The sequence below is a fragment of the Centroberyx affinis genome, unplaced genomic scaffold, assembly GCF_046629955.1.
Source record: "Centroberyx affinis isolate AG114_WGS23_722 - 3 ecotype Tasmania unplaced genomic scaffold, CSIRO-AGI_Caff_v1 ptg001198l_1, whole genome shotgun sequence".
NCBI classification, from domain to species: Eukaryota; Metazoa; Chordata; class Actinopteri; order Beryciformes; family Berycidae; genus Centroberyx; species Centroberyx affinis.
The window spans coordinates 104,108-112,559 of record NW_027279720.1 but is presented as its reverse complement, the minus strand read 5'-3'; the positions used below and the strand labels follow the sequence as shown (position 1 = coordinate 112,559).

Genomic DNA, 8,452 nt, shown 5'->3' with positions numbered 1-8,452 from the left:
ACAGAGTTTTCCTCAGGATGTGAAGTGTGAAGAGGTCCAGAGAGCCACATATCGATGGATTTGGGATCTTTTTTTTTTTTTTTTTTGTACTTTCAAGGCCATCCGTTAATATTCCCAAAAAACTTTTAAGGCCTTATTTTATTTTTCTCAAATCAACAAACTTGGGAACCCTGTCAATGTAGCAGCATTTAGCAGCATTATCAGTTGGGAAGACAAATGGATTTGGCAGCCACACACACACACACACACACACACACACACACAGCCATGTCAGCCTGAACCAGCCCTCCTCCCCCTCAGCTGTCCTGGGGCAGACTGGTGGTGTACAGGTAGGAGACGGTCCCTGCCTGGATCTGGAAGGTCTGCCCCTGGATGTGGTGGCTGGAGATCTGCTCACTGGTCTGGCTGATGGAGATGGGCTGGCTGCTCTGGCTGTTGATGTGAATGGCCTGGCTGTGCTGCTCCCGGCCCACCTGGCCCTGCGGGGGCCCGGGCTCCTGCGGGACGGCCAGCTGCTGGACGGGCTGGTGCATCACCTGCAGCTGCTGGACGGGCCGCGGCGCTATCTGAAGCGGCTGCGGAGGGCCGTGGTGCACCTGCAGGTGCTCCATATCCTCTTTACTCAGGGTGATGACGTGCATCTGCTCAGGCGGGCCGCTGTGGGACATCTGGCCCTCCAGCACGCTGATCGCCTGAATCTGTGGGTTCTGGTCCACCACCCCCCCCTGAGCGACCAGAGCCACGTTCTGCATGTGTCCCGCCGGCTGGGTCAGCAGGGTGAGTCTGGAGTGGGCCGGATCTGCCGCCGCCCCCTCGGTAGTGATGATTCTGATCTCCTGTTCCTGGCCCGGGACGAAGTTAATGTTGTCCACGTCTCCCGTCACCACCAGCTGGATCTCCTGCTCGGAGCTGGGGGGCAGCTGGTACTGCTGGAGCTGCAGGATGTTGCGCACCTCCTCCGGCGCCGCGGCGGCCGGCACCGCTGCCGCGTCTGACGGGGGCTCCGGCGACGAAGCTCTCTCCTTGTTGTGGGTTTTGGTGTGGGTTTTCAAATTGTCCAGGCGGGTGAAGGAAAGGCTGCAGAAGGAGCAAGTGAACGGTTTCTTCCCCGAGTGGGAAGCGACGTGTCGTCGTCTCGCGCTGGGATCTGAGAAAGACTTGTTGCAGAGGCTGCAGTCATATGGCTTATCACCTCTGCAAAGGAGAAGTATGTTTTCATCAGATATAACTGAGTTACACAATAAATGTTGATCAGTGAGCAGTCACAGTACTCTAAATTAATTAAAAGTCATTACAAGATATAGTAATTTATCCCTTACCTATGAATTCTGATGTGTGTCTGCAGTGTGCTCTTGGCTGTAAAACACTTTCCACAGATCTCACAAGTGAAAGGCTTCTCACCTGTAAGAATAGTATCATCATCATCAACTGCAGCAACAATTGTTTCCACATACTGTAGATCAGTGGTTCTCAACGGGGGGGTCCGGGGACCACCAGGGGTCCTTGAGGGCATTCCAGGGGGTCCCCCAGCAAATTGCTGAATTGTTACACATCATTATTTCATTTACAAGGAAAATTATAGAATGTAAGAGAATGACTGTTTTGATCATAGTTTCTGTGTTATCTCTCTAACTAATACAGATAGTCATGGAATTCTGGACAAAATCATATCTAGGAATAAAAATATTCTCAGAGTTGTGTCCGAGAGACAGAATCTCATCAAATGGGGGTCTGTGGCCCTAATGTGGACTAAATTAGGGGTCCTTGATATGAAAAATGTTGAGAACCACTGCTGTAGATGTTAGTTACACTGAAATGGTATTAACAGTCCACTTATTCACAGATCTGTTGAAGCTTAGTCTGTATTTACCTGTATGGGTTCTCAGGTGCTTTTTCAGCTGAGCCGTATCCATAAACTTGTGATGACACAGAGCACATTCTGGTAATGATTTGCCTTTAATAAGAAGAATTATTATTATTATTATTATTCAGTACATACTGCGATTGCATTAGAATAACACCGCTACTCTTGGTGGAGTGATATGACTCTTACCGGTGTGAACTCTGTAATGGCTTTTCAGTTGCCTCTTCTGAGTGAAGGTCTTCCCACATTTATCACAGCTGAAGGATTTCTGTTCTAAGGATGCGGGTAAAAAAGCAAACAAACAATTTACAGTGTGACTTGCAATATAGCGGGAGAGAAAAAGAAATAGCACTTGTGAGCTAATCATAATTTTCTAAGTGGCTGAAATGTTGTCTACTGATTAAAGGAAATGCTTCTTCTATTAACTGCAATACGTTGACTGATAAATAATTAGGCTACTGATAGATGCTGACAATGCTGTCCCAAGATAACTCATCATAATACGCCCTCACTACATTAATTTGCGGTTATAAAATACATAAATATTCTGGGATTTTGTTAGAATTGTTTTCACCAAAAGGTTTAGTGTACAGTAAATGTGAAAATCTGAAAAATAGCCATAAGTAACTGTTCCAAATTTTCACTTTTATGTGCAGATGAGTTATTGGTGGAACAAAAACTAATAGATATTTTGGTAAAAGGCCTATACTGACTTAACATGAGCACACAAATCAGTCAAGCCCTAGTAAAGCCAGTGAAACAATAACATTTACGATAAACCCAGCATGTGATCAGACTCTACCTTCATGCAGGTTCATGTGCTCCTGCAGGGAGTGCTTGGTGGAAAGGGCTTTAGAGCAGATGGTGCAAACGAACGGCTTTTCTCCAGTGTGCATGCGCTGGTGAACCAGCTGAGTGTGCTTCTGGGTAAAACCCTTCCCACAAACTTGGCACCGAAAGGGCTTCTCTCCTAGGGGGAACATTTAGAAATACAGTTAGGTGAACTGGCATAAATAAGTGTAGGTGCAGTGTAGTGTAGATGAGTCTGCTGGAGGGGTCATGGGCCTAACTCAATGAAAACTACAGGAAAAATACATCACTTAGAAGTAGGGCAATATGTCTTATAATATCGATATCGTGATATGAGACTAGATATCGTCTGGGATTTTGGTTATCGTAATATTGTGAAATAACTTAGATGTTACTTCTTCCTGGTCTTAAAGGCTGTGTCACAGTAAAGTGATACAATTTTCTGAACTTATTAGCCGGTTCTGGCTGAGTAAAATTAACAATGATTGGCTTTACCTGCTCATGATATCCATATTACTATTACTGATTACACAGAGGTGTGACCAAGTCAACTTTGCCCGAGTCCCAGGTCAGTCTCAAGTCTTGAGGCACAAGTCTAAAGTCTAAATGTAGATTTCCAAGTCAAGTCCATGTTATTACTGTCAAGTCTCAAGTCTAAACAAATTAATCAAGTTTGATTTCTGTAATCAGTTTAAACTTCAGTAAATTCAATCATTCCATACAAATTCAGAAAACAATTTAAATTCAGTCGTCTGGTGGAACAAATCTCATCACTTTCAATCTAAGTCGTTAGCACAAACACAAGATCTTTTGTCAAGACTTAAGAAACTTGTTCAAGTCATCAAAGTACAAGTCAAAGTCAAGTCCCAAGTCACCAGAACCCAAGTCAAGTCTCAAGTCTTCTCTTCATGCATCAAGTCAAGTCCCAAGCAATTAAAATTGTGACTTGAGTCTGACTCGAGTCCAAGTCATGTGACTCAAGTCGCCACGTTTGCTAATTATTACTAATGATCATTACTAATTTTCAAAATTTTCTTGTGTGTAAATATCTTATGAAAGCAGGAATACTCATCCCCAATAAAATATTGTGATATTTGATCTTGTCAGTATCGGCCAGCCCTACTTAGAAGATGCTGGACTAAGAAAATCTCACAGAAAAATGAAAGCGCTTGCACAGGTTGTGTTGGAGCACAGAAGTATGAAGGCTCTTTCCTTTTTCTCACTGAGTGAAACACCTGTGATGGAAGCTGCCCACTTGGGGTAGGCTGGTTGTGTGTAGATGTTTACCCATAGCTCTAGGGTAAGATAACTCCTTTTATTTGTCTAGGGAAAGCTGATGTTCTATTACACACTAACAGTTACACACACTCCTCACAAGGCACCTCAACAGCAGCTGTTAAGGGAGAGGAGGGTGTTTCTCATTCATTCATTCATTTTCCCCATCCAAGCGGTCCAGGATTTGAACCACTGACCTTCCATCCTCCCTTCTCTTAACCTCTCGGCCAAGGCTGATTATTACCTGTATGAGTCCTTTGATGTATCTTTAAAAAGAGGTGGTTTTTAAACACCTTCCCACAGTCCTCACACCGCGCCTCAGTGTTGGGGTATTTCCTCTTCCTGCCTCTCTTCCCCGGCTCTCTGCTTCCCGCCGCCTCGCTCCCCACCTTGTAGCCCTTATACTTCAGTGGCGGCCTGATTTTGCGTTTGCTCTGCCGGCTGCGGTGCGATCTGGGGTTATACTCTGCATCGTCCGAGTCTTTAGGTTGTGCTTCAACCAGATAATCGTCTCCATCATCACAGTCGACAGCGGGGTCATCTACAACCTCATTTGAGCTGTCAAATGATGCACTTCTCCTCCCTTGGTTTGATTCCTCCTGCAAGGCCTCTGGCGTTATTGCAGGCACGTCCGGGTTTTTCCTCGGCCGTCCCCGTTTGCGTTTCGACTGATGCGGCACCTCTGCTCTGTCTGTCGTGTCTCCCTCCTCACCTCTGACCCCTGCAGCGGAGCCTGAGGCGCTGAGCTCAGCGAGGGCCTTGACAAGGTCGCTGACCTCCAGGAGGCGGGCCATGACCAGGAGCTGCTCCGAGGCGCTCTCCTCCACAGACACCCGGGCGCTGTAGATGAACTCCAGCACCGCAGCGAAGGTCCGGGCCGCCATGCCGTCCAGCCGGTAGGTCGACTGGCTGATCTGGTCCTCTGCTGTGAACATGAGGGAGAAGTAGTCGCTGCTCGCTGCCAGCAGGGCCTTGTGCGCCTTGAAGGGCACGTCCTCCACAACAAGGGTGATGTCGCACAGCAGGTCCCTTTTCCTGAGCTTGTCAAACTTGCTCAGGATGCTGTCCTTGTGTGATTCTGAATGAAGGGCCATGAGCGATGAGGCTGGGGCCGGTGCTGGCCGAGACATTTTTCTCCCCCGACAGTCACTTCTGCTCCTGTGAGTGATGAGAGGCAACTCACTGTCAAGAGAGGGCAACAGTGCAGAAAACTACATGAAATGAGCAAGTACACATCTGTCTGTGCAAGTGTGCATGTGACTTTACAGAGAACTCCACTGGCCAATATAGTATGTATGAGATTTAATAGAAAAGCTCTCTTGAAAAACATACCCCATAAAAGACATGTTAACCGGTTTGCTGCTGTCTCAAAAGTCAAATAAACGTGAGCAGTGATGCATGTGTAACCAGATTCATGTTTAGCAAGCAGGCTACATTGTCTCAAACAATGGTGGGCTGCCAGAAGTAGGCCACGTCTAACTGAGATGGCAAAACGTGCGAATGAAATAACGCACTGAATGAGCGAAATCAAGTAATACTCTGTGTGGGACGAACCCCGAAATGCCGAGTCGCACAAACCGCGGTGGAATTCAAAATACTGAGCTTTTAGGACCTTACCTTCTCTTTCAATCGGGGACGGAGGACGTGAATATGTTATCGCGAGAGGTGTGGTTATGAAAGCAGCTCCACGCGCTGCAGTGCGAGCCGACCTACATGTGCTGCGGATAGCACGAGCGCCCGCCCTCCGATGGATTTAGACCACCGCATGCTCTATAGATCAACTGTTGACTTGCTCGCTTTAATTAGGCTCGAAGCGATCTATTTTTTCTTTGGAGATTAGTCCAGAATATTGGCAATAACAGAAGAAACGATTGATGCAAACCTGCTTATTTTTGCTCTGATGCATGTTTCTTGTTTCTTGTTATTGAATAATCTATTTATGGCTGCAGACGCCTCCTTCAGGACCTGACAGCCAGCTGGAGAGTGAAGCAGCCGGCGGACTATCATGGATGGGAATATACATTCCTATGCAAATTTGTTGACATCCAGGAGACCGTGACTTGCATCGAAACAGGTAGGCACACAAGTTTTACACCGTTTTGTGATTAGACTTTATTTTACCCTCTACAGTCTATGGGTTGGACCGTAAAAGTAATTAATTCCATAAGTGACCTCATTAAATATTTTACAACTTTCTACTTGATTGCATACATCAGTGGGCTACTGCTACATTATATTCTCAAAATCTTCATGCACTGCGTTGTGGTGTTTTTACAGTCAAGAAAAAAAACCCAATTAAATAGGCTAAGGCAACGTGTTTTTATGGTTGTGGGTAATACAATAATCAACGAAAATACATACATTTTACTGCATTTTGCGCCTAAGAAAGGTTCTTTGAATGGACTGCACCTTTAGCTGTCGAAAAAACGTACTTATTTTGACAAAAGCGTCTGCTAAATGACATAATGTAAAGTAAATCACCTGAAAGATAAAATATATTGACGTGCGACGAAAGAAATGAATGCACGCAGACTAATTTTTATGTTGGTTAATTATGCAACAACGTTATGCAAGTTATGTAATGCATTACAATGGCAACAAACCATTGTTACCGACCTTTGCACTGTCAAGAGTCACTTATGTCAAAGGTTGCTCGACACGACACTCTGCCACCTGTGTGAGATGCAGCAGGCTCGGTCCACCATGAGGAGTGTGAAGGTTGTGGTGGTGGGAGCAGGTGTGATTGGCCTCTCCACGGCTGTCTGCATCGCCGAGGCTCTTCCCTTCTGCTCGGTTACTCTGCTGGCTGACCAGTTCAGCCCGGACACCACCAGCGATGGGGCTGCTGGGATACTGTTCGCTGCACAGTTTCCAGGTAAGGGTATACCAGGTAAGGGTATGCAAGTCTGGCTTTTCCACCTGACACTCAAATTATCAGGCAAAAAATCATTTGCAAGTCATAAATTCATTGACTCCTCTCTCTTTCTCTCCATCTCTCTACAAATATATTCTATAGACATTATTTTTGCATGATATGTTTGGTTATGGTTGATTTTGCTGTATTTCCCAATCAGATATTCCTTTGGAGCGACAGAGAAGCTGGTTCAAGGAAAGTTTTGAGCACTTGTTGGCCATTGCTCAATCCCAGCATGCATCCGAAGCTGGAGTGCTGCTGAGCTCAGGGTAAGAGGTCTTGACTGACCCAGTGTGGAAAAGAGGCTGATATTCTGCCAGGTTACTATTATATGACCTATTTTACATCCAGTGATTTTTGATTTATATTTTTTTTTTTTCCTAGGTGGCAGATTTTCAAGGAGGTCCCCGCTAACAAGGAGCCCTTCTGGTCGGAGTTTGTGCTCGGCTTTCGCCTCATGACCGCCCGGGAACTGAAGCGGTTTCCGGATCACAAGTTTGGCCAGGCTTTCACCACCATCAAATGTGAATGTTCCAGCTACCTGCCATGGCTGGAGAAAAGGTTCCCCCTCTAATTATTCATAATAAAACAGTGTGTGTCATTATCGTCAGGTCAATATACTTTCAGTTGGACTACTCCAGGATTTTCTTAAAAAAACAAAAAGCCTTTTACCATGAAAAGATTCACAATTAACACTTAATTTAATTAATTCCAGTGCAATTTACATTTTGATTCATTCATTCATTCATTGATTGAAATGGAATCAAACCCAATCATGGCCTCTATAAATATGAATATAAACAACTGTTAAATACGCTCTCTATGACAAGTTGTGTACATAAACTCTTTTCACTCCTGTTTTCTTAAGGTTCAGAAAAGCTGGAGGCCAAGTTGAACAGAGGAAAGTCAACAATCTGCAGGAATTAAGCAAAAGCTACGACATCATTGTCAACTGCTCTGGCCTGGGCTCCAAAACCCTGGTGGGCGACCTCCAGGTGCACCCGGTCAGGGGCCAGGTCCTCAAGGTGCAGGCCCCCTGGCTGCAGCACTTCATCAGAGACGGAGATGGAAAGACCTACATCTACCCCGGCGTTCACAGCGTCACTATAGGCGGCACGAGGCAGGAGGGCGACTGGAGGCTGGACGTGGACGAAGGAGACACCGAGAGCATCCTGGAGCGCTGCGGCAGGCTGGAGCCTTCGCTGAGCCGCGCCAAGGTGCTGAGCGAGTGGGTGGGCCTGAGGCCGAGCAGGAGGAACCCACGGGTGGAGAGGGAGCTGGTGCTGCTGCAGGGCCGCCGGGTGCCGCTGGTCCACAACTACGGCCACGGGGGCTGGGGGGTGACGCTCGCCTGGGGCACCGCCCTGGACGCTCTGGGGCTGGTCCGGGAGTGTCTTCATGAAATGCCTCCACAGGCTAAACTGTGAACAAATTCTGCTGCTAAATTCTACTGTATTTGGTGCGAACAACACTTGCCTTTAGCAAATCGACACTACATCACATAGGGTGGAAACTTTGCTTCTGCACTGCTCTATATGGTTTGAAACTTTCAAGCATGTTGCACTTATGGCCGCACCCCAGTCACTGAT

At 46.4% G+C, this 8,452-nt stretch overlaps 2 protein-coding genes across 3 annotated transcripts; one reads left to right on the top strand and one right to left on the bottom strand.

Moving 5' to 3' along the window:
* Positions 1–94: 94 nt before the first annotated feature.
* On the bottom strand, positions 95–5,079 carry zbtb24 (zinc finger and BTB domain containing 24). Its single transcript, XM_071524531.1, has 7 exons — positions 4,683–5,079; positions 4,194–4,631; positions 2,667–2,834; positions 2,054–2,137; positions 1,871–1,954; positions 1,320–1,401; positions 95–1,194 (listed from the first exon to the last, which is right to left on the bottom strand). The coding sequence occupies exons 1-7, from the start codon at positions 5,077–5,079 to the stop codon at positions 297–299; spliced, it is 2,151 nt and encodes a 716-aa protein (XP_071380632.1). The 3' UTR covers positions 95–296.
* A 1,573-nt stretch (positions 5,080–6,652) lies between these two features.
* ddo (D-aspartate oxidase) lies at positions 6,653–8,290 on the top strand. Of its 2 annotated transcripts, XM_071524533.1 has the most exons (5): positions 6,653–6,824; positions 7,024–7,132; positions 7,248–7,424; positions 7,732–7,858; positions 7,991–8,290. In XM_071524533.1, exons 1-5 carry the CDS (start codon positions 6,653–6,655, stop codon positions 8,288–8,290), a joined length of 885 nt encoding a protein of 294 aa, XP_071380634.1. The 2 variants fall into 2 exon arrangements, with proteins under 2 accessions (XP_071380634.1, XP_071380633.1); XM_071524532.1 differs by having other exon boundaries at positions 7,732–8,290.
* The last annotated feature ends 162 nt before the right edge of the window (positions 8,291–8,452 follow it).

Coding starts and splice junctions, on each gene's coding strand:
- ddo (XM_071524532.1), top strand. CDS start 6,653: ATGAGGAGTGTGAAGGTTGTGGTGGTGGGAGCAGGTGTGATTGGCCTC. Junction 6,825..7,023: donor GTTCGCTGCACAGTTTCCAG/GTAAGGGTATAC, acceptor TTTCCCAATCAG/ATATTCCTTTGGAGCGACAG. Junction 7,425..7,731: donor CTGCCATGGCTGGAGAAAAG/GTTCCCCCTCTA, acceptor TGTTTTCTTAAG/GTTCAGAAAAGCTGGAGGCC.
- zbtb24 (XM_071524531.1), bottom strand. CDS start 5,079: ATGTCTCGGCCAGCACCGGCCCCAGCCTCATCGCTCATGGCCCTTCAT. Junction 4,632..4,682: donor CGCTGAGCTCAGCGCCTCAG/GCTCCGCTGCAG, acceptor CAGACAGAGCAG/AGGTGCCGCATCAGTCGAAA. Junction 1,955..2,053: donor CCATTACAGAGTTCACACCG/GTAAGAGTCATA, acceptor TTCTTATTAAAG/GCAAATCATTACCAGAATGT.